The sequence below is a fragment of the Equus quagga genome, chromosome 10 (assembly GCF_021613505.1).
Source record: "Equus quagga isolate Etosha38 chromosome 10, UCLA_HA_Equagga_1.0, whole genome shotgun sequence".
NCBI classification, from domain to species: Eukaryota; Metazoa; Chordata; class Mammalia; order Perissodactyla; family Equidae; genus Equus; species Equus quagga.
In genome coordinates, this window is record NC_060276.1 from 83,383,950 (window position 1) to 83,407,990 (window position 24,041).

Consider the following 24,041-nt stretch of genomic DNA (forward strand, 5'->3'; position numbering starts at 1 on the left):
GTGCATGTGTGTTTCTGTACGTATGCATATACATATATGTTAAACGTGTTCAATCACAAGTGAGATCATACTTTGCATATATTTTGCCTTATACAATTTATCTTGGAATTCCCTAGCTATATGTAGGGCTTGGGATCTAGGCTGTTGCCAGTCACTCCCTCCTCAACATCTCTCCTACCCCAAGAAGCTAGGTGAAATTCCTTGAGGTAGAGCCAGGTTCTCCCCCACCCAGGTACTCGCCAGGTCTGGGCCTCTGGCTGCCTAGGGGAAGGCCCAGTGTTGCATTCCCAGCATGGTCAGCGGGGGTCAGAATGCAGATGGGACCTCTGCCCTCAGGGCAGCTGGAGCCCCTCTGGGAGCAAGTCTTCTGCTCACACCATGACTGATTCCCTAGAAGAAAGCATCTCCTCCTGCTCTACATGCACAGAATGGTTAAGCAGGGCTGAGAACTTGACCCTGCTCAGTGTCCTCTCAGCCAGTCAGCTGGGCCCCTCAGGAGCTCGAGGACAGGGCCCTGGGGAGGGGGTACAGGCTTTTCCTGTTGCTGACCCCCACCTCTTCCCTCCAGCAGGAGCACTGGTTTGAAAAAGCCCTGCGAGACAAGAAGGGCTTCATCATCAAGCAGATGAAGGAGGACGGCGCCTGTCTCTTCCGGGCTGTCGGTGAGTCTCTGCCTCAGCCTTCAAGGGCCTAGGGCTGCCCCTGAGCTGTGTCCCAGTCGTCGGGAGTAAGCCCTGAGACAGCGCTGGAGGCAGAGTTACCTGGTCTTTTAGGAACTCCAGGCCCCAGCCTCAAGTTAGCATCTGGCCTCTAGCCCTCGGTCGTGAGGCAGTGTGGTGGTGTGAGAGTAATAATAACAGCCATAATAGTGCTAAAGAAAATAATGTTACTTAGGGACAGATCACTCAGGCACTACAGGAAACCCTTTTTAATTCTCCCCTGAGCTAGGTAAGCGTAGGAACTCTTGCTTCCATTTGTCAGATTAGAAAAGCAGCTCAGAGACTGGGGAGTGACTTGCCCAGGGTCCGATAGTACATGATAGAGTCGGGAGTCGGAGTCTGGGTTAGGTTAGTCTGAGGCCCATGCTCAACCACAGCACACTGCTGTCACCCTGGAATCATAGAAATTCTTTTAAACTTACACAAAAGTAGAGAGAATAGCGAACCCTTGTGTGTACCCATCATTCATCTTCAAAATAATCATCACCACATGGCCAGCCTTGTTTCGTCACTACCCCGCCTACTCTTTTTCACTCTCCTGAAACGAGTTTTTTTTTAGCAAAACCCCAACATTGGATCATTTCATTTGTAAATTTTTCTGTACGTTTCTCTGATAGATAAGGACTCTTTCTCTCTCTCTGCTTTTTTTTTTAACATAACCAAAATGCCATTGTTGTACCTAACAAAATTAATGATTCCTTAATACCATCTATTGAGTCTGCGCTAGATCCTTGAGGCCCCTCTGGCTCTGAATCTGTGACCCAACAAGCAATAGTGAGGTCCTGTGCTAGTGTCCAGGGGAAGCTGGGAGTGTGGTCTGATCTTCCCTTTGGGGCTCTGATATCTACTAAGGAAAAGTGCCCTCAGTTAGGATCTTTGAGCTAGGTGTCAGAAGCCTCAAGTTCTAGTTCGGGCCCTGACCCATAACTTCCATTTTCCCATCTGTGAAATGGTGTTGATTCTGACGAGCTCCTTGAATCCCTTCTGGGTCTGCTATTCCCTTAGTCTGTGGGTACCCCTGGTGTCTACTGGGGGCCTGGACTGACTCAGACTCTACTTCTGCTGTGGCGCTGATTCTTGGTGTGACCTTGGGCAAGCAGCTCTTCTGTCCTGAGCCTGTTTCCTCATCTGTAACAGGAGGCTAAAAGACTCAGTGTTGTAATAGTTAAATGAGATTACTTCAGTAAATCCCTTTAGTTCCTGACACATAGTAGGCCCTCGTGGAGCAATAGCATTGGTAAAGCCTGAATGCTGTTCTCCGTGGTGCCTCAGAGCCACAAACGTTTGTTGAATGGGTGAAAGAAAGTTAGGTGGGGTGAACAGTTGCCTCTTCATTCTACCAAGCAGAAGAGGCTCAGGCATGGACTCTTCTGGGCTGGGGAAAATCCCAGCCCTCCTACTCCTGTGGCTCAAGTCTGTGTTCTCCCTGGAACATTTCCTAGAGAAAGAGCTGGATTTTGGGGGCATCTTGGACCAAGGGAAGGCAAAGAAAGAATAGATGGGGGCCTGTTAGGTGCTAGGCCCTGTGCTGAGACTTCAGGCGGGATGTGAGGTAAGCAGGGCTGCTGGCGGAGTGAGGGTCAGAGAATGCAGTGGAGCACTGGGGTCTTGGGCAGTCTTTGAAGCAAACCTTGGGGCTAGTGAGGACTTGGCTTGTGTAGTAACCCATATGAAGAGCAATATTTGCATGTGGGTCCATCTAGTTGTTCTCTCCAGACACCCTCTGACCCTTCCCTCCCCGTTGGGGCTTCCAGAAAGGGGCCTGAGCTTACAGGAAGAGCTATCCATGGCAGGTTGAAGGCCTTTCCCTATCAGCACTATGGCTGCCCATTTCCCCTGACTGGGCTGCCTTTGGCTTTTCTCTGTAAAACCTGAGAAGCCCCATGGTCTCTCCCCAGAAGTACATGGCCCCTGGGTCTCTAGGCCTCATCTGGAGGTTTCCCTGGGGCAGAGTGCACAAGACATGTGCCTAGGAAGGGGCCTTTGTCCTTAGGCTTTCTGCTGTTTCTCTGCTTCCAGCCTATCTTGGACAGGGACAGGTGGTAGTCTCCCTAGGCTCTAGTGAGAAGGCCTTCAGGTTCTAACTTCCTGCCACACATTGAATAGTGAAAGGAGCACATAACTGAGGGTTGGAATTGTAGGGGGGCATTGCAGACCTAGAGGCCACTCCGTTGTTCCTCGACCCCTGACTGTTTGCTAGGTATTCACCTCGGTGCTTCAGGTTCATCTGCAAAATTGAGACATGAGAATATTGAGGCTTGGGAAAGGGAAATGATATGCTCAGGGTTATTAGTGGCAGAGCTGGCATGGGGACCCAGAGGTGTCTAAAGGACACATTCTTCCTATGACCCTGGGAAAGCCCTAGTTTCTTAGCTGTTGACTAGTTGGGTGATGTCAGCTGTATTCCTTGACCTCTCTGGCCCTCACTTCCTCTAACTAGGAGCCTTTGGCCCTCTACTGTTGGGAATCCTGAGGCAGGTGGCTTCCTACCCTCTGAGGTCTGGACGTCCTGGTTGTGAACCAGTACCCACTGCTTGTGCCCAAATCTCTCCCACTATGCCCTATTGGGGACTCAAGAGTATCAGCGAAGGTTTGGGTGGAGTGGAAGTGGGAACCTGAGTCCCAGAGGTATCCTGTGGTCCGCCCTGCCTCTGCTATGCTCAGATAACCTCCTCCTGGAAACGTGAGTCTGCATCTCTTCTCCCTCCCTCTCCCCATATGGTTTTGACTCAGCAAAAACCTTTGGCCCTGGCTCTGGCCTCTGTGGGCAAAGTGGAGGCCACATGTGTTTGTGTCTGCATGGGCCATGGGGAAGCAGCTGGGGCTGTGCATATTACAGCAGTGGGTCCAGAAACATTAGCTAGGTCCACTGTGCTGGGCCTTTTGGTCTTGGAACACGGACCATCAGCATCAGAGGGATGGATCTTAGATCAATTTTGACTGTTTTATAAATGGGGAAACTGAGGCCTCAAGAGAAAGCCAGGAGCCTCTTGTCTAAATGACACAGCCAGTGTCAGAACATCGGTGTTTGAAGTTGAGCCAGGCCAGAAGGGGAAGATTCCCATGGGCCACCATGTACACAAAGTTCCATTGGCCTCTCTGCCCTGCCTCCTTCAGTTTTCCCATCTTTGCCTCAGGAATCCTTGAGGCATCTCAGAGACTAGGCTATCAAGGGGGCCAAGTCCTGCTGTCTCCCCTCACTGAGTATGTGCCAGTTGGGGTAGTTGGGGCCACGGGCCATGTGTGCACCGCAGCTGCTTGATAGGTGAGGCCTTTTTCCTGGCTCATCTCCTCAGTGGGGCCAGGAGGGAAGTGGGGAACGGACCAGGTCCCTCTCCTCCTGCTGCTGTGTGTACACACATTTGTGTGGTTTGTTTTTAGATTCCCTGCAGACGCCAAGCTTCCTTTTCTGTCTGCAGCAGAACTTGCTGTGGCTCTTCCAGCAGGCAGACAGGCAGCAGCCTGGTTGAGAGGCAGTTCCCAGGTGCCTCTAAAACAAATGGTAGGGCCCTGTACTTAAACTCCTTTAGATAGCCCAGCCTCTCCTATCTTGCTTATTCACACAATTCCTCGGCAAATAGTACATTTTGGGGAACCTGAGGAGGAAGGATTTTACAGAGGTTCGGGGGACCTTCCCCCAGGTAGCAGGGGAGAGGGAGGTCGGAGCAAGTCTGTTAGAACTATTAGCTGTTCTCCCCTCCCACCCACTCCTGGTGAAGGCTAGGAAGGAGGTGGCAGGGTCCTCAATTTGTACAGCCTCGAATCTTGTCCAGCCTTCAGTCTTTCCTGGTTGGCAGTAAGGGCATCTACTTGTTGAATGTAGTAGTTCTCTGTAGTTATGAGGGTCGTTGTGTGAGTATTTGACCTCACGGAACATCTTTGGCAGGATCTGCTAACTGTGTGCCTGTGCACATGTGCATTTCTGTGTTAGTGTCTCTGTATGCTCAGAGAAAGGATAGAAGTGGGGTGTGGGGAGGTAAGCTTCATGCTGAGCTCTGTGGCCCTAGTGAGGGATACAGCCCCTGATATCTGTAATCGCTGCCCATTCCTAGGCCTTTCCTGGGTTCCAACTGATTTCTTCTTGTGCTGGTGGGGAAACTGAGGCAGACAGGATCAGGCCTGCCCTCGGGGAGTCAGGTGGCTAAGGTCATAGCTGGGTTGGCGATGGTGGTAATGTCACCTGCGGCATCCATGCTTAAAGTCACCAGTTACTCCTTGAGATCCTGGCCTCACCTTCACCCTCCCTAATGTGTGACCTTGGGCCAGCTGTGCTGCATTTCTGTACCTTTAGTATCCCTCCTGTGTAAAGTAGGGTTTTTTTAGGTGAGGATGGAATGAGTTGGAATGTGAAAAGGCCTTGGTGGAACCAATTGTAGCATTGTACTGAGGATTTCCGAGCCCTGTTTGGATTGGGGACAGAGGTGAGGTAGTGGGGGACTCCCTTCCAGCTGGACTCTGGGAGGGGAGAGCAGGTGCAGATTGCCCACAAGTGCAGCGTCAGCAAGAGGAGGAGTTTCAGTTTCTATCAAAACAAGTTCTCTGAATTCCCCTACCTCGGCAGGTCCATTGGGCCCTTTTCCCCACCTCAGCCCCCACCGGGAAGTCCAGCCCAGCCCCTAGTCCCATGTGCCAACCTTCTGGGAGGAGGAGGGCTTTCTGGAGGACATAGGTGGGGCTAGCAAAGTCAGACAAGCACTTCCTCAGTGAGGACTTCCTCTGTTCTTAGCCCTGCGCTGGACGTTTTTCCCACTTGTCATTGAAAAGATCCTTCTACTCTCCCTCGTTGGGGAGGTACTATTGCTCTCTTTCCTTGGTTCAGAGGTGTGCATTTTCTTCCATATCAGTGATCCCCAAACTAGAATACTTCTTAGAATCAGTGAGGTGAGTCCCCCCTGCAAAAGTTGTGACATGTACCATAACCACCTATCAGTGCGTCTTAGAATCAAGGAGAAAAGGTGATATTTTATGTTTTACAGATAAGTAGAGAAGATCATACCTTGCCCACACTTAAGGACTGTGTTTTATGAAGCCTGTATTATTGATTTTGATGTTAATTTGGTTGCTAAAGATTTGAACTACGGGCACAGAAGGTAGGCCTGTGGACCTTTGGATTCGGTAAAGGTAGATAGCCAGTCCTCCCTACACAAGGAGGGACAGCCTAGACTCTGAGTTTGGGGCTTTCCTCTGGCTGAGGAAGTGCAGCAGAAATGAGGAAGGGTAGCTAGCTATCTGAAGGAGTCATCGTCCTCCTCATGACAAACGGAGCCCCGTTTCTTGAACACCTAGTATGCATCAGGTGTTTGGTAAACCACCACCTCTAGTCTTGACAGCCCCCTGTGAGAGGAAGAAGAGTTACTCTCCCCACTTTATGGATGAGGACGTTGCGGCCCAGAGAGGTTAAAGGGCTTGTCGATTCCACACAGCTAGGAGGCAGCAGAGCCTTTCTGCCAGGCGGAGGGATAAATGGCAGGGAAATGGATAGGGTTCTCCCCCAGCTCCCTTCGTTGTCCCACAGTCTCCCCTCTTTCCCCCATTTTGTTGCATCCGGCATCTAGCTCCAGGTAGATCTATCTCCCAGGCCTGGAATGCCAATTGACCCTTCCCTAGGAACATCTCAGCCACCTCCCTCAGCTTGGCAGGCCAACCCCTATTTAACCTCTTCGCTCCCATCTCAGTTCCTGTTTACTGCAGCTGCTAACAGCACTGCCTCCTCGGCACCCCGAGCTCATTTTACAGAAATAGCTCCTCAAGCAGCTCCGGCAGCCACAGCAGGCTCTGTGGTCCTGGCTTCTAAGAAAGACAGCAGCAGGGGGCCCCCAGCCTGTGCGCAGGGCATGTGACTTGCTGGAAGTGCCACTGGGGGGGTGGGGAAGAGTGTGGCCACAGAACCCACATCCTTGTTTACATCGGTGAAGGGGCTACCCCTTCCCGCCTTCACAACCCCCCCTCCCCCTCAGGTCTCTGCACCTCCAAGAGGACGTGAGACAGGCATGGGCCCCGTTTTCTCTCTCAGAGCAGCCTTTTTCTCCTTATCTCACAGAACCCTCCAGGGAGGGAAGGGGAGGGCAGCGAAGGCGTTCTTCTGGCGATTCTTCACAGAGGTAGACTGGCTGTCATGGAAGAACTCTGCGGTGTTCCCTACGGGACCTGACCCTGCCCCAGTGCCCCAGGGAGATCCCATCAGAGCAACGGTCCTCCGGGGAGACAAAGGGAAATTCCCTCTTCGTCTTAGCCAGTGGACATCAGGCGTGCCTCGTCTTCAAGCCCACTTAAATTTCCTAGGGAGAAGACTCCCTGGCTCCCCCAGCCTATCCATCCACTCAGCAAACTGCTCCCGATTTCCTGCACTGTATCAGGTCCTGAGCTGGGAGTGGCCTTGGGTGTGAACTACCCTCTGCGGGAGCCCAGTGTGTCAGGCAGATGAAGTCTGTACACACCTTTGATGAATCTGGTGATAGAGGTGCCCCAGAGGGTGGGGAGGGTGGGTAACTGTATTAAAGAACACATTGGTGTTTGACAAGTAGGCAGCCAAGGAGGACGGAGAGAACGTCCTGAAAAAAGGGAATGGCGTGTGTGAAGATCCTCAAGCAAGGCAGAGGGAGCTGGGTCTTATTTTGACCAAAACCCCATGACGCCTGGACTGTTTGGGCCACGGGCTGCCCTTCGTGAATTAAGCTTAAGTTAGGTGCAAGTGTGTCTTCTCTCTTACTAGACTATGTGCTGCTTGCGGGCAGGGGCAGGATTTTACTCTGTCACCTTCACAGTGCCCCACATTCAGGCCGCAGTACAGGGAAGGGGACTCTGATTTACTGAGTGGCTGCTTTGTCCCAAGCCAGTCACTTTACACTCATTATCTCAGTCCCACAAAAGGCTGCCAGGGAGTTATCTAGCTTGTTCCCATTTTACGTGTGAGGCATATGAGGATCAGAACAGTTGGGTCACTTGCCTCTGGTCATTTAGCTCACTAGTACCTGACAGAACCGGGCTTAGAGCCCAGTTGTTTTTCTTTTTCTTTTCTCTTTCCTTTTTTTTTCCCACCTAGAAAGGCCATGCTGACTCCTAGGAGTCAGGAAAACTGAATTCTGGAGTTTGAATCTATTACACACTGACTTTCTCTGTGACCTTGGTCAAGCCATAAACTCTCCCTGAGCCTCAGTTTCCTCATGTGAAGAGTAAAGGGGGGGATGTGGAATTGATGGTGCTTGAGGCCACTTATGGGACTTTAAATGTTTGTTGACTTGCCTGAGTGGCCGGGTAAGCCCTAGACAAAGTCATCTGCCCAAGAGGCCTGTGGTTGTGTCCCTCTCACCTGTACTCGCTTGTTCTTAAAGACTATCCCTGCCTTCCTCTTTTTCCATGATCCCATTCTACCCCACAAGGCCAAGAACTCGCCAGGCCTTGGGGTAGGAAAGGGAGTTTCCCTGGCCCCCAGCCCTCCACTCTCAAGGCTGATCTGTGACTCTTAACTTTTCTCTGGTGGCAGCTCTGACCCCAGCCTCTCCTTTCTTCTGTCCCCACAGCTGACCAGGTGTATGGAGACCAGGACATGCATGAGGTTGTGCGAAAGCACTGCATGGACTATCTGGTGAGACCTCTCAGAGGCCTTGGGGTGGGGGCAGAGTAGGAGGATTTCCTCCCCACACAGACCTTGACCCTCTGATCTATTCTACAGATGAAGAATGCTGACTACTTCTCCAACTATGTCACAGAAGACTTCACCACCTACATCAACCGGAAGCGGAAAAACAATTGCCATGGCAACCACATTGAGATGCAGGCCATGGCAGAGATGTACAACCGGCCTGTGGAGGTGTACCAGTACAGCACAGGTACTTCTGTGGTGGGTAGGTCAGCGACTGATTGCACTTGGTATAAGCTCGCCCTACATCTCCCACTGTGGATACTCCCTCCTTCTCTTTCTCTGCAGAACCCATCAACACATTCCATGGGATCCATCAAAACGAGGATGAACCCATCCGTGTCAGCTATCATCGGAATATCCACTACAATTCAGTGGTGAATCCCAACAAGGCCACCATTGGTGTGGGGTTGGGCCTGCCATCATTCAAACCAGGGGTAAGCGGGTCACCGTGCCCAGGATAGCTACTGGATATAGAGGCCAACAACCTTTCTTGGGGTCTCAGTTCTGCCCCTAGCCCACAGAAACATCCTGTCTGCTCTCTGAGTTGGTCCTGAGGTCACACCTCTGTAAAATTAGGGAGTTACCCAAGGTGATCTGTCAGGGCTCATTCTGTGGTCTCCGTTTGTCTGTCTGATCTGGCTCCACCCATCTTTTCTGCCTGTTGAAGGTTGGCATTTTGGGATATGGAATCACATTTGGGAGCTGTAAGCCAGGGCTTGTTCTGGGTGTCTTGGCACTCTCGTGGATCCTCCTCTGAAACTCAGCAGTTATAGACAGCTGTGGTCACAGAGACTTGGAGTGCAGGCCTGGCCCCACCACTTACTGACTATGGGATCTAGAGCAGATTATACAAGTAATCTGGGCTGGCAGAAAGCGCCTAGCACTGAGCCTGGTGCCTATTAGGTGCTCAGAAGGTGGCAGTAGATTTTCCCAGCACACACTGACAAATTCTCATTATCTCTCTCATAAACAGTCATCTGCTGGGGATTTTGATATCTTGTATTCAGGTTTCACTTCCTACAAACAGAAAGTGCCCCTGCCTCATTTTAGGAAACACACACCCTAACACCAACACACCCTCCAACATAGGATTTTTGTTTTGTTTTTTAAATAAACTTTTAATTTTAGAACAGTTTTAGATTTACAGAATTATTGTGATTAGAGAATTCCCATATACTGCACTCTGATTAACATATTAAAATAGTACATTTGTCGCAATTAATGAACCAATATTGATATATTAACTAAAGATCATGCTTTATACAAATTACCTCAGTTTTTCCCTAATGATCTTACCTGTTCCAGGATTCCATGCAGGATACCATATTACGTTTAGTTGTCATGTCTCCCTGGCTCCTCTTGGCTGTGACAGTTTCTCCGAATTTCCTTGTTTTTGCTTTTGATCTGTTTACAGATTCTATAGTTTTACCTTTTCTAGAGTGTCATATAATTTGAATCATACAGTACATAGTTTTTTCGGAGTGTTTATATTTTTCACATAACACCATACACTTAAGATTCATCCATGACTTTTTGTGGTTTGAGCTGTCGTTTCTTTTTCCTGTTTTTAAAATTGTAAATGCCTTGTTTTTTTATTTATAGACTTGATTGTTTAGAATAGTTTTAGATTTACAGAAAAATTGAGAAGATACAGAGTTCCCATATATCCTCCTCCCTCTTGCACACAGTTTCGCTATTAACATAGCAGATGACTGTGTAACATTCGTTACAATATATGAGCCAATGTTGATACTTTTTTTTTTTTTTTGAGGAAGATTAGCCCTGAGCTAACATCCGTGCCCATCTTCCTCTACTTTATATGTGGGACGCCTACCACAGCATGGCGTGCCAAGTGGTGCCATGTCCATACCCGGCATCTGAACCAGCGAACCCCGGGCCGCTGAGAAGCAGAACGTGGGAACTTAACCGCTGCGCGCCAGGCCAGCCCCTCGATACATTATTACTAACTGAAGTCATTATGTCTCTTTAGGCTCCCTTTTCTCACACTTTCATGTTTTTGATAACCTTGACAGTTTTGAGGAGTACTGGTCAAGCATATCGTAGGATGTTTCATTTCTGGAATTTGTCTGATATTTTTCTCATCATTAGACTGGAGTTATGGGTTTTAGGGAGCAAGATCACATTGGTAAAGTGCCATTCTCATCACATCATTTCAACAGTATGTACTGTGAACATGGTTTATGATTGTTGATGTTGACTTTGATCATCTGGCAAAAGTAGTGTTTGTTGGGTTTCCTCCACTATAAAATTACTCTTTACCCCAACCCCTTTTCCATACTGTACTATTTGGAAGGAAGTCATTATGTACAGCCCACACTTAAGAAGTAGGGGTTATGCTTCATCTCTTGAGGGCAGAGTATCTACATAAATTATTTGGAATTATTCTACAAGGGAGATTTGTCTTTTGTTCCCCATTTATTAATTTATTCAGTCATTTATATTAATATAGACTCACAGGTATTTATTTTCCACTTTTATATTTTGGGTTGTAATCCAATATTGTTTTTATTCTGATGCTCCAGTTGTTCCAGTTTTGACTATTGGGAGCTCTCTTAGTTGGTTCCTGCATCTCTGTGACATATTCCCATCATTGTGGTGGTGGTTTGTAAAAAAATTTGTTTTGTTTGTTTTGATTACTTCCCTACTTTCTGGCACTACAAGATGCTCCAGGCTCATCTTGTATACTTCTTGCCCCGGTTCTAAAACCAGCCATTTCTCCAGGGAGTCCTGGTTCCTTTTATTGAAGAATGGTATTAGAAACCAAGATCTAGGTGCTGAGTGTGCTCCTTGATGCTGGGGTGCCCTTGCTTCTAGGTCCTTTGAGCTGACAGAGCAAGGAGATATATATGTGTATAGTAATATGTGTGTATACTAATCGGTGTGTATACACATATCTAGAAACATTTCTATATGTAACCATCTGTATACACAGGAAGCTACAGTTCTTACTGATATCTCCGACTGATAGGGACCTCTGTTTTAATTTGCAGTTCTCTAATGACAGATCTTTTCATGTGCTTATTTGCCATCTGTATATCATCTTTGGTGAAATTGTATGTTTAGATTTTTTTGCCCATTTGTTAAATTGGCTTGTTCTAACATAGAGTTTTAAATACTTTTTGGACTGTTACCCGTAGGTAAAAAATTACATTTTACATCATTGCTTAGTGCGCACACACATTGGTGTGTAGTGTGCCTATGTGCATTAAAATAATGTTGAGTTTCATTGAACAATACTTAGTCCCTGGTATACGCTGTGATATTTTTTATTTCATTTTTTAAAATTCTGTTGTATCACACAGCCTGACAAAGAGCACTCCCATACAGTGTCCCACAGCTCAGCATCCCACACCATGCTGATACTGTCCTCTCATCCCTTAAATGCCCAAATGCTCCCTCTGCCCTGCACACACACAGCTAACTAACTTCTCAGGTGAAGTTTTCTCCTTGTCCCATCTGGGCATAGATGAGGAAGGCCTCAGCATTATGAAACTGAGTCATCGCTGGGTGAGGCCTCTTTAAATTCTGGCCTAGGCTGAAGGGTACCTGACTGCCCCAGACTTAATATTTCAGTTGAGGCATCTTGGGGTTGGGAGCAGGGCTTCTGAGTGTAGAAGGTTGGAATGACAGGTCCCACAAACCAGGCCTGCCTTCTGCTAGTCCCTGATGAATAGGCAGCCTGCCCACAGAGATGCTTAGTAAGAGTACCTGCGTTCCTTCCTGTCTCCTCTCTTCTGGGCCTGTGAGACTACATCCCTGAGCCAGTTCTGGCTCTTGACCGAGTTCAGAGTATCACCCCACATGCCTCTTCCTTCTCCCCCTGCTTGCAGTTTGCAGAGCAGTCCCTGATGAAGAATGCCATAAAAACATCAGAGGAGTCATGGATTGAACAGCAGATGCTGGAAGACAAGAAGCGGGCCACAGACTGGGAGGCCACAAATGAGGCTATTGAGGAGCAGGTGGCTCGAGAATCCTACCTGCAGTGGCTGCGGGATCAGGAGAAACAGGCCCGCCAGGTCCGCGGCCCCAGCCAGGTTGGTCCTGGGCTCTGTCACTGGCCTGGCCAAGAGCCCATTACTTAGCAGGCTCTCTCCCCAAATAGGCAGAAAAAAATTAAGCGGTTTTGACATCTGGCAGAGAAGGAAGCTCTCAGCCCCATCTCTACCTCATCTTGGCCTTAGTCTTGGCGTTATGCCTTAGAACTCTCAACATTGGTGCAGAACAAGCTCTTAAGGAGTGTGAGGGAAGGGAGGTGGTGACATGTGGGATTGATGAGACAAACTTTTGTTGAATGTCCTCGTGTGCCAGGCCCTGTGCTGAGGATGTAAAATCAGGTCTGGCCTGCACCACCCTCAGTGATCCCCTGTCTGTTGAGGGAGACAGACACATCAGTGGGGTCCTTGCCCCTGGCTGGGAGACGAGTGGAGATGGGGGCTCTGGTCAGTCTTTGCACATGAATGTTGAATTTTTAGGGCAGGGAGGGGGCAGGGAAGATGGGCATTTGAGGAATCACAAGGAGTTTAGAGTGGTTATAGATTTTGGCAAGAGCTGAGTAATGGTTCAACAAATATTTATTGCAGGTCTGTGCCAGGCACTGTTCTCAGTGTATGGGGGTACATTGGTGAGCTGGGCAGGCCCAGATCCCTGTCCTTGTGATGCTTACATTTTTGCAGAGTGGAACAAAATAAACAATGAACACAATGAATAAATTAGTTGAGAGGTAGTATGGATGAAAACAGTAGAGCAAGGTAAAGGGGATGAGTAGGGCTGTGCGGGGCTGGGAGTTCACAGTATTAGATAACGTGGTCAGGGTAGGCCTCAGAGCAGGTGAGATTTGAGCAAAAGCTTGCAGAAGGTGAGGGAGTTAGCTAACTGCATGCGCCAGGGAAGGCAGAGGGCCAGCTAGAGCAAAGGCCCTGAGGTAGCACATACCTGGTGTGATTCAGGAGCAGCTTGGAGGTCAGTGTGACTGAACAGAATGTTGTAGTAGATGAAGTCAGAGGTGGTGGGGGCAAGATTGGGGAGTGGCTTATGGGCCTTGGTGAGGACTTTGGCTTTTACTCTGAATGACGCAGAAGCCATGGGAGGGTTGTGAGCAGAGGAAGGACTGGATCTGACTTAGGATTTAACAGGGTCTCCCTGACTACTGAGTGCAGAATGGAGTCTAGGGGGCAGGAGTGGAAGCTGGACACCAGCAAGGAGGTGGCTACTACAGTAGTTTTGGTGACTGAGGACAGTGCTGGCAAGGGAGGGGCTGTGAAGGGAATAGATTGTGGATCTGTTTCGAAGGCGGAGCTAACAGGTTTCCTGTCAGATTGGCTTTAATGGTATGAGGCAGGGTTAAGGAGCTTACCTTCGTCCTGTGGTACGTTGTGTGACCAGGAATGATGGTGGCCTACGCAGAGGCTGTATCCTAGCCGGGACTCCGGGAGGGAGTGAGCCCTCAGGGATTTGGGCAGAGGAGGGTCACAACTGGTGTTGGTCCTTACTTCCTCCTCCTCCCACACCACAGCCCCGGAAAGCCAGCGCCACCTGCAGTTCTGCCACAGCAGCAGCCTCCAGTGGCTTGGAGGAGTGGACCAGCCGGTCCCCACGGCAGCGGAGTTCAGCCTCATCACCTGAGCACCCTGAGCTGCATGCCGAGCTGGGCATCAAGCCCCCTTCCCCAAGCACTGTCTTAGCTCTTGCCAAACCTCCTTCGCCCTGTGCACCAGGTCAGTGACTTACTGATAGGGAGTATGCAGGGGTTAGGAGGCACTGCCTAGTTCCTGGGCCTTGCCTCTGACTGTCCATCTGCCCCAGGTACAAGCAGCCAGTTCTCAGCAGGGGCCGACCGGGCTACTTCCCCCCTCGTGTCCCTGTACCCTGCTCTGGAGTGCCGAGCCCTCATTCAGCAGATGTCCCCCTCCGCCTTTGGTAAGCCTCCTCTGTCTAGGGGCCAGGGGCCAGCTGGGAGTTGGGGAGAGATGGAAGAAGCAGCAAGTCCTGAGAGGGGGATTCTGGAGCCTTTGGCTATCTCCCCAAGAAAAGGGAATTTTTCAGGCCCAAGGGATCTGTCCCTGAGGGGATCTGAGTGGGGTTTCGTAGGCCTGGAGGAGCCTTCTCCTTAGAGGAGTGAGAGGGGCCAAGGATCAGTGACGGGCGAGGAGAATACAGGCTGAGCGTGCTTCATCATCCTTTTTCCTTCCTCTTGCCCAGCAGGTTTGAACGACTGGGATGACGATGAGATCCTCGCATCGGTGCTGGCCGTGTCCCAACAGGAATACCTAGACAGTATGAAGAAAAACAAAGTGCACAGAGACCCACCCCCAGACAAGAGCTGATGGAGACCCAGAGACTGGAGACCGCCTCCCAACCCTCACCGCTCCTGCCCTCCGGTGCCACCCCACCTTCTGTGGCTTTCTTCCCTTTTGCCTTCTTCCTTCTTCCCTCTCTCCTTTCTTTTTCCTCCTCCCCACTTCCCTCTGGCTGGCCCACCCCTGCACCTCCTCTCATTGCTGCCACCACCACCATCACCTGTCTCTTCGCCAGCTGACGTGCCCTGTTGCCCCCTGCACAGCACCATCCCTGCATTCCACAGGGGACTCGGGCAAGGGTGCCGAAGGTAGGCGAGAGGCACACAAAGACAAACTACCTGGCAGCCAGGCAGCCCCGAGGAGAGAGATTCAGACAGAGGAAAGTCTCCCTGCCCCTTCTTCCTTCCAAGATCAGATAAACTTGTTACCCTACCTCCACAGGGAGGTGGGAGGAAGAAGTGGGAAATTCCCCTTCCCAGTACCCCAAGAATGTCTGAGCCTTCAATGTTGGATTTTTTCTTTATTAAAGTGTACTTTTATCTTATAAAATCAACCAATCAAAAATGATGTAGACAACAGCATTGGCTCTATGAAGGCGGCATCTTTCTGGTTTGGGGGCAGGCAGGCCATGTGGCACAGAGGGGCCACAAAGATGGGGTTTCTATCTCTGGCCTCTAGCTCTGTGGAGGTGGGCAGGGTCTAGAGTGTGAACCGGGGTGGGAGGCAGGGGTGGCAGGTGTCACGTGGGCTTTGGACAATGAAACTCTGACCTTGCTGCATTCCTTTTGCTTCCACCACCACCAGTCTCTGGAATCTCGGGGTGGGGGGCACCTTTGAGGATCATGGCCGCCACCCAGGATTTGAGTGTGGGGAGTGGGAGCTGCCTCAGCAGATGGGGCACCCGTGCCCTGCAGGTGTTGACAAGATCCGCCATCTGTATTGTCCTTGGCACAATAAAACCAAATGTCAGTTTCCCCTGAGCACCTCTGTTCTGTGTGGGGCAGGGGGTTGGGGGTGCCTCTGGGCAGAGGTGGTGATGACGTAGGACTTGGCTTGACCTCTGAGGGCCACATGCTCTCCGGTAGGGTCTGTGGGGTCCCAGAGTTTGTTCATATTTGATTCACTGCTTACTAAACCACCTTCTGGTCCTGTTACCACCAAGAAAGCTTCGTCTTTGCCTGCTGCCCCTGCCTCAGTACTGGCACAGGATGTAGCCTGCCCACCTCATTTCCTGGGGTGTGTAATAGGAGCAGAGGACTGGGAGCTGGAGGGCAGGGACTGAACTTGCAACTTCTCTGCCTGCCTCTCGTCCCATAAATGTTCACTCTTTCCTTCTGATTGCTTGATGAGGAAAAGCTTTGGAAAGGCACAACGGACACTTCATAGCAACATGAGTTTAATGGAAGTGACCAGTGGGGTCTTCGAACGTGGTGGCGAACACTGGGTTTTACAAGCTGAGGAATGGCTAAACCCTTTTTTGTTGTTCATGTCCCCCAGTGCTCTGACACTTCTGTCCCTGCCCTTCCTAGGGGTAAAGCCAAGGCAGAGAAGGATGGCTGGCCCCCAGGTTTTGTCACATGTCTTTTTTGCTGTGCCTCAATAATGGGGCCCCTGTGGAAGGATGCGCATCCAGCTCTGCAGGTGAGGGCTTGGCTGGCTGAGTGGCTGTCTGTGGGGTGTCTCTGTGGAGTCCACCGGTCAAGCACGTGTCTGTCGGAGAATTGGTTTGAAACCTTCCTCGGCTTTTTCTACCTTTGTAGCCTTGGTCAAATCACAGGCTCTCTGAGTTTCAAGTGTTCCGTGTGTACGACAGGGGTGATTAATGTCTCCTACCTCATGCTCTCTCTGGTTGTGAGCATTGAGAGAATGCATATGGTCAACAGAATGCATAATGGCACAGTGCCTAGCACATTCTGAGAGCTCAAGTGTTAGCAGATATTATTTTTTATCCTAATGTTGAAGTTTCTGTACCCTTTGGCCCCTGTATACCTCTTCTTGCTGCTTTGTCCAGTTTCCTTGGCCATTGCCGAGAATTTGCCCTTCCCCTGTCCCGAGCCCCCAACCTTGTCTTTCAAGACTACCTGGGTCACCTTCTGAGAAGCCCTGTGTGACCCCATTCACATTCTCACCTCTATTTATGAATATGTCTTTACTCCTTTACTCCACTAACTGTACTATCAACTTCCTGGGCAAGAGCTATGATGCCTGACTTATCTGTGTATCTCTAATATCTGCATCCCCGCCAGGGCCTGGCAGGCTTACAGTAGACCCTGAATAAATGTTGGATGAATAAGGGAGAATACATGTCTGTATTTGCTTTTTGAGTGTTGCCTATGTGTGTGTGACTGTGGTGAGTCCAAGTTTTCATGCACTTCTCAGTGTCTAGTCGTGTGTGTGACGAGGGCTTGTTTCCAGGTGTGTCAGATGGTGACTGAGTGTGGGACTCTATCTCTGACAGTTTGTGTCTGTTTCTGAGAAAAGTGCATGTCTGCGTGGGTCTGTCTGTGACAGCGCATCTGTGGTTTCTTTCTGATGGAGTGGATGTCCGTTTGTATTCCTGTGACAGATTCTGGTTAGCTATTTCTGGACAGTTTCAGTGACAATGCTGCATGTCTGCTGGTGTGTGTGTATATGTGACTGGGTCTGTCCATGTCTGTGTTTGTGACACTGCCCATCTATGTGGCTCAGTCACGAGTACATGTTGGCCTTTGGAGCGATGCATGTGTGTCTTTGGAGCATCTGTGTGTCTTCCTGTGACAGACTCTGGGTCTCTCATTTCTGGGACAGTACAAGTCTTTCTGTGACAGTGCATCTCTGACAGTGCCAGCATCTGTGACAAGTTCTGGTGGTGTGTCTGACAAGGACATTTCTGTGTCATTGTCACATGGCAGTGTAGGTGTATGTGAATCTCTCTGGAATGCCTGTCTTTTTGTAGCTGTATCTCTGGGTGTCATTCTGGGACATAACTTTTTCTGGCAGCATGCCTGCCTGACAGTAGATGTGTCTCTGTGACGGTGCATATCTGCATGTGTGTCTAGGACAAGTTTACATGAATGTGTCTGACAGTACATATGTGTGTATCTCATATGGTACTTCTGTGTGTGTGTCTTGGGAGTGCATGTCTGCCTGCAGCGTGAGGCCTATTTTTCCCAAATTTGTGACTGAGGATATTTTAGCTCTGCGAGCTCTCTGTTTCTCTCTCATCTGGAGGCACACCCCCAAACCACCACCACTCTGGCTTGCTCCCACCCCCTGCCGTTCCAGATTCTAGACCTGCTGACTGGGCTCACGGCCAGATTTAGCCAGGTCTGTCTAGGTTACGGGCTCCAGAAACACCCCACAGGCCGCTGCCTCCAGGCGTGGGAACGCTGCCTTTGACCAGCACATCCTCCGCGGTGGTGGTTAGGGGGGTTACCCCTCCCTGGCAGCTGGACAGCTTCTTCCAGGATTCTCAGCTTCAGTTTTGGGTCGGAGGCCGCCGGTCGCCTAGAGGGCTCTGGTCCTGGGTGAGGAGCACTCCTAGGAGAGAGGGTCCAAGCCACAGGCCCAGATTCTTAGAAGCCAGGCCTGGCGTTATCTCCGCGCTAATCTCGAGGCAGTGGCGGCAAACCAACTTCCTAGGAAAGGAGGCGGTGCAGTTATTTTTTTAAGTTTATATCTATATATACACACATGCACACACATATATAAAAACAACCCCGCGCAACAACCAAAACAAATGCGGTTGCTGCAAAGGGATTCCCAGAACCAGCTTCCTCTTCGCCCGCCCCCCTCGTTTGCATGCAGGCCCCGCCCCCGCGGAAGATCCGGGGATGTATTTGCATAAGGGGGTACTTGAAGCGTTGAGGGTGGTATGCAAATTAGGGACTGGCTCCGATTGGCTGGGGGACAGCAGGTGCCTCGTCCGGATTGATCAAAGCCAAGTAGGCGGGGCTGTCGCCCGGGGCGACTCTCTCGGGAGGCGCGTGCCCCGGCTCAGTAGCGTTGGGGCTGGCGCGCGCGGCGAATCTTAACATTGCGCCGTTTGCAGGCGCTTCTGGGCCACCAGTTTCCCTACCTTCCACCCTGGCGCCCCCCAGTCCTGGCTCCCCGGCCTCGCTGCCCCGGGCGTCCACGCCCTGCGGGCTCAGCGGGCTCAGCGGGCTCAATCTGCGCAGCGCCTCCTCCATGTTGACCAAGCCTCTGCAGGGGCTCCCGGTGGCCCCCGTGACCCCCACGACGCCGCCAGGTGAGCGAGGCTCCCCTACCGCGACTAGGCCAGGAGGGCTGAAGTGGTTGAGGGCTGCGCGAAGGGAGGGGGGAGGGGAAGAGGGGAGAGGGTCGCGGCCGGGCTTAGCACGCCGCCACCCTGAATTCCTCGTCTCCGCCTGCGTAGGAGGCAAGGATCGGGAAGCGTTCGAGGCCGAGTACCGACTCGGCCCCCTCCTGGGTAAGGGCGGCTTTGGCACCGTCTTCGCAGGACATCGCGTCACAGATCGACTCCAGGTATTCACCACGAGGGTCTTGGGAGGATCAGGTGTGCGCATGGCGGAGGCGGGAGTCCCGGGGCTGGGATGCTAATTGACCAGGGAATGAGCTTACAATGGTGTGTGTGGTAGGGTCATGAGGACCAGGATCCGGGTTGCTGGGGGTGTTCGAGGGTGCACGCGCGCGTGCGCGCGCGCGTGTATGTGTGTGTGTGTGTGTGTGTGTGGCGGTCCAGGTGGGTATGTGGGGGATAGGGGGGTTCAGGGCAGGGCGTCTGGAGGTACAAAGAGTGAGACGGGGGAGTGCGGGTCATGAGGTCTCTAGACCCTGGGATTCGGGGGATGTGTTTATGTGTGAGAAGACGGGGACCTAGAGCTGAGATTTTGGGGATTTTGGAGGCAGGTGTCGAGTGTGGAGTCGAGAGGCCCAGGACCCCGATACAGAGTTGGGGTGTCCTGGAGCTGGATGGGAAGATCGAGGGCTTGGGGTGTTTAGGAAATTCGGAACTCAGGACCTGGAGTCCTGAGTGAGGGGTCCTGAAGCCTGAGAAGGGAGAGCCCAGGGCCAATGATGGTGAGAGAGGTGAACTTGGTTCTGGAGATTTGGAGGGCAGGGGAGAAGCCCCAGCTCATTTTGGGTTGGGTGTGGTGTGGTTAGGACCAGAAAGACTAGGGTGAGGGTCAAGACTGGGAGGGGTCTGGGGGGGTTATCTGCTGGCCCCCTCACCTCAGCCCTCCTCTCCAGGTGGCCATCAAAGTGATTCCCCGGAATCGTGTGCTGGGCTGGTCCCCCTTGGTGAGTATCTTTGCAGTCCTTCCCGACCTGGCGACGCCATCTCTGGCGATGGACTCACCCCCTTGCCTTTCTACGCTTGTATGACTCCTTGGGCCCTGTAACGGTGAGAACACTCCTACCAGCCCATGTTTATTCCCCTGTGGTGCCATCCACACCTCCATACAGTTCTGACTCACCCCAATTCCCCTAGAGCCCTGGATTCTCCCCTCCGACCCCCCTTTCTCATCTTCCCTCCAAACGCTGCCTCAGGGGCTGCCCGCAGGGCATGCTGGTGGGGAAAGGGGGGCAGAGGTCACTGGTTGCCATGGTGACGGTGGCTGCCTCTCTTCTGCCGTTGGAGCGCTAACGGACAACAGGGCGGGTCTGGGCAAGTTGTAGAGGCGGGAGCGCCCCCTGGCGGCCTCTGGGAAGCCTGCGCCTGCGCAGCCTGTGAGACTCAGAGGGAGACACTGCGCCTGCGCAAGCGGCATTTTCATCACCGTGAGAAAACCTGTCTGAGGCTGTGCAAGTCGGTGGCCTGGCCAGGAGAGGGCCCCACCTCAGGCAGGAAGGCGGCTTCTGGCAGTCTCTGTGCCCGTGCAGGGCTTCTAGAGTGGGGCTGCTTTTGTGGCCAGCAACATTTATTATGCCTTTTATTGAGCACCAACTGAATGTCACAGCCATTGCTTTTTTTGTTGTTTATAATGTGGTTCATTATAAAAGCTTACAGTGTTCCAAGTCTCACTAAATACTTTCAGTCAGCATGGTTCTAGGTGCTTGGTGACAGTGACAAAATATCATATGACAGCATTATTGAGTTCTTACTTTGTGCCAGTACCTTTGCAATTAATAACTTTCAGCTATTTAACAAATGTATATTGAGCATCTGCTGTGTGCCAGGCAGAGTTCTAGGCACTTGGCAAAATATTAGATTTATTGAGAGCTCATTTTATGCTAGGTCCTTTTCTACTAGTTGTTTTCACCTATTTAAAAAATATATATTGAGCCCTACCCTGTTACCCAACACTGTTGTTAGCGCTTGAGCTGTGTCAGTGAACAAAACAGACAAACCATTACACGGTAATATTATTTATTGAGTGCTAACTCTGTGCCAGACTCTGCTATAAAGTGCTTTTATCTATTTAACAAACATTAATTGAGCACCTGCTGTGTGTAAAGTACTCTTCTCTCTCTGGAGATGTCATTGAACAAAACAGATAAAATATTACACAGTACTGTTCATCAGTTGCTGCTTCTGCTGAAGACCTTTTGTTAAGCACCACTTTCATTTATTCTTCAAGTATTTACTGAGCTCCTATGTGCATAGGCATGAGCATAGGCTTTTGGCTCAATTCACCTTCCCAATGGCCGTGTGAGTTTAAGCCCTTAAGACCAGGAAACTGAGGCCCAGGGAGGAAAGTGGATTGCTCAAGGCCACACAATCAGGAGGCTGAGGGGCTCTGATTTAAGTTCCGGTGAGAAGCCAGCCTGAGAGCTGCTGGCCTGATGTGTGTTCTCTTTTCTCTCCCTGCTTCCCCCCACAGTCAGACTCAGTCACATGCCCACTAGAAGTGGCCCTGCTGTGGAAGGTGGGTGCAGGTGGTGGACACCCTGGTGTGATTCGCCTGCTTGACTGGTTTGAGACACCAGAGGGCTTCATGTTGGTCCTTGAGCGGCCTTTGCCCGCCCAGGATCTCTTTGACTACATCACAGAGCAGGGCCCGTTGGGTGAAGGCCGAAGCCGCTGCCTCTTTGCCCAGGTAGTGGCAGCCGTTCGGCACTGCCACGCCCGTGGAGTTGTCCATCGTGACATCAAGGACGAGAACATCCTGATGGACCTCCGCCGGGGCTGTGCCAAACTCATCGATTTTGGTTCTGGTGCCCTGCTTCACGATGAACCCTACACTGACTTTGATGGTAAGCCTTCCCTAAATCTCAGTGGGGAGATTTTTTTACCCTTTATCTTTATGGCCTCTTGACCTTTGACCTCCAGTGCTAAGGTGTCCTGTAACCCTTGATCTATAATACACCTTTATAAGCTTCTCGATTTTTAACATTGAGGACTCTCAAGCCTTGCCCCCTGATAAAGTCCATCTTCTGACAGTGCCCTGACCTTGTTCTGGGCTCTTACTCTGCTGAGGGGATCCTGTTATTATCCTGAGTGTTCTTTTTCTGGGAAGGGGATCCTACTTTTAAGTGCTTTAATCTGTTGAGGGTAATCTGCTGTTATCTTAACTGCTCTTTTTCTGGTGATGAGATCCTGCTGTTCTATTTAAAGAGCTCCTATTCTGGTAAGGGGACCCTGCTCATACAGTGAGTTACTTAATTCTGGTGAGGGGAGCCTACTTTCTGGGGAGGGTGGGGTGGGAAGAAGGACATTATCAGAGAGTGGTCTAACCTCTGGCTTGTGTTCAGGGACAAGGGTGTACAGCCCCCCGGAGTGGATCTCTCATCACCAGTACCACGCGCTCCCAGCCACTGTCTGGTCACTCGGTATCCTCCTCTATGACATGGTGTGTGGGGACATTCCCTTCGAGAGGGACCAGGAGATTCTGGAGGCTGAGCTCCACTTCCCTGCCCATGTCTCCCCAGGTGAGGCCCTCACTGGCCCCAGCCCAGTGGACTCCGTCCCTACCAGGGACTGGTGCCCGCAACCTACTGCTAATCTCCTGTGTGCTTCTGCTCTGCAGACTGCTGTGCCCTAATCCGCCGGTGCCTGGCCCCCAAGCCCTCTGCCCGACCCTCACTGGAGGAGATCCTGCTGGACCCCTGGATGCAGACACCAGCCGAGGATGCACCCCTCAATGCCCCCAAAGGAGGTCCCACCCCTTTGGCCTGGTCCCTGCTGCCCTAGTCCTGGCCAGGCCCCCACTAGTTGGAATAGCCATCCCACGGCCATGCCACAGGGATAGATGGACATATGTTGATCTGGTTTTACAGGTCACTAAAAATTCAGTGTTACTAGGGTCAGAGATTGGGGATCAAAGGTCAGAAGACATAAGCCAGGTCTGCCCAGTCCCCATCCCAATCCTGCTAAGGAGCCTTCCTCCCAGAATTTATGGTCTCTTATTCTGGAGAGGGGACTTCCTTCCTTCTCATTTTGCTAAGGGTGTTTATTTGGTTGAAGTTACTTTTGTTCTGAGCCCCAGGACACTTATTCTGATGAGTTGTAACCCCTATACTGGCACCTCCTGCCACCACCACACAAACTTAGTTGAAATGCTCTCACTTGGGCAAGGGTGCTTTCCTTCCAATACCCTAGCAGCTCTTATTAGCAAAGGGACCCTTTCCCCGAGCCCAGGGTCTCATATTCAGTGAAGCTGCTTGCCTACCTCAGCCCAGGGTTGCTTATTCTGGGGGAGGTAATGCCCTATTGTTATCCTGGGGTTATTAGTGGTTTTTTTTCTTTTTCTTTCTTTTGGTGAGGGGACCCTACTCTGTTATCCCAAGTGCTCTTATTCTGGTGAAGAGAACCCTACTTCCATGATTTGGGAAGAAATGGGTGATGGACACCACCAGAGTCCACTAGGATGGGGTGGATGGTTTTTTGAGGGATGGGGTGGGGGAAATAAGTCTTGTTGTTTGTTCTCCTGGGGCCCTCCCTCTCCACCTTTTTCAATTCTTGCTGCCTCCTTCTGAGCCAGGATTGTCCAGTTGCTGAAATGTAAATACTTATGTATTAGGCGGAGGGGAGCTCCAACTGTGTCCTCCTCTCCCTTCTCCCTCTGCCTGGGTTATTTAAAAAGCCATGTGTGGAAACTCACTATTTAATAAATGTAATAGAATCAGAAGCGACTGGCCATTTGTAGATGCAGCAAGGAAACCCACTATTTAATAAACGTAATAGAATCACAAGTGACTGGCTGTTTGTAGATGTTGTGGGGCATTTGTGTATGCTGAGCCAAGAGGGAGATGAACTGGATCTCCTCTGCCTTCAGGAAGCCTCAGTCTTGTGCCATCCTAAAGATGTTTTATCGGTTCATTTCAGCAGGACCACAAAGAAAAACTGTTGACCACTCCCCTCCCCCCAGCTCTTATGTAGCACCCAGTATGTGCAGAAGGGCTCTGTTGGAGAAATATTGTAGACCTTGAGGATGTTTGGACACATCCCCAAATCAAAGG

At 50.9% G+C, this 24,041-nt stretch overlaps 2 protein-coding genes across 5 annotated transcripts in view; both read left to right on the forward strand.

The window, feature by feature from the left end:
* OTUD5 (OTU deubiquitinase 5) overlaps window positions 1-15,652 on the forward strand; it is a 26,977-nt gene extending 11,325 nt beyond the window's left edge. The window contains exons 2-9 of one of the 4 annotated variants that reach the window (XM_046672925.1): window positions 569-662; window positions 8,240-8,304; window positions 8,392-8,548; window positions 8,647-8,795; window positions 12,213-12,398; window positions 13,895-14,096; window positions 14,185-14,298; window positions 14,581-15,652. In XM_046672925.1, coding sequence (XP_046528881.1) covers window positions 569-662; window positions 8,240-8,304; window positions 8,392-8,548; window positions 8,647-8,795; window positions 12,213-12,398; window positions 13,895-14,096; window positions 14,185-14,298; window positions 14,581-14,705 — 1,092 coding nt within the window. In that variant the 3' untranslated portion in view covers window positions 14,706-15,652. Of the gene's footprint in view, window positions 1-568; window positions 663-8,239; window positions 8,305-8,391; window positions 8,549-8,646; window positions 8,796-12,212; window positions 12,417-13,894; window positions 14,097-14,184; window positions 14,299-14,580 lie in introns of all 4 variants that reach the window. The other 3 variants (XM_046672924.1, XM_046672922.1, XM_046672923.1) reach the window with 3 other exon arrangements.
* Window positions 15,653-15,795: 143 nt separating this feature from the next.
* PIM2 (Pim-2 proto-oncogene, serine/threonine kinase) lies at window positions 15,796-23,768 on the forward strand. The gene is made up of 6 exons (XM_046672927.1): window positions 15,796-18,906; window positions 19,054-19,163; window positions 19,890-19,940; window positions 21,464-21,836; window positions 22,335-22,511; window positions 22,610-23,768. Exons 1-6 carry the CDS (start codon window positions 18,846-18,848, stop codon window positions 22,771-22,773), a joined length of 936 nt encoding a protein of 311 aa, XP_046528883.1. The 5' UTR covers window positions 15,796-18,845; the 3' UTR covers window positions 22,774-23,768.
* The last annotated feature ends 273 nt before the right edge of the window (window positions 23,769-24,041 follow it).

Excerpts from the sequence above, each read along its gene's own strand:
- PIM2 (XM_046672927.1), top strand. The coding sequence starts at position 18,846 with ATGTTGACCAAGCCTCTGCAGGGGCTCCCGGTGGCCCCCGTGACCCCC. Across the intron at positions 19,941-21,463 it reads TGCTGGGCTGGTCCCCCTTG|TCAGACTCAGTCACATGCCC; the intron begins GTGAGTATCTTT and ends TTCCCCCCACAG. Across the intron at positions 22,512-22,609 it reads CCCTGCCCATGTCTCCCCAG|ACTGCTGTGCCCTAATCCGC; the intron begins GTGAGGCCCTCA and ends TCTGCTCTGCAG.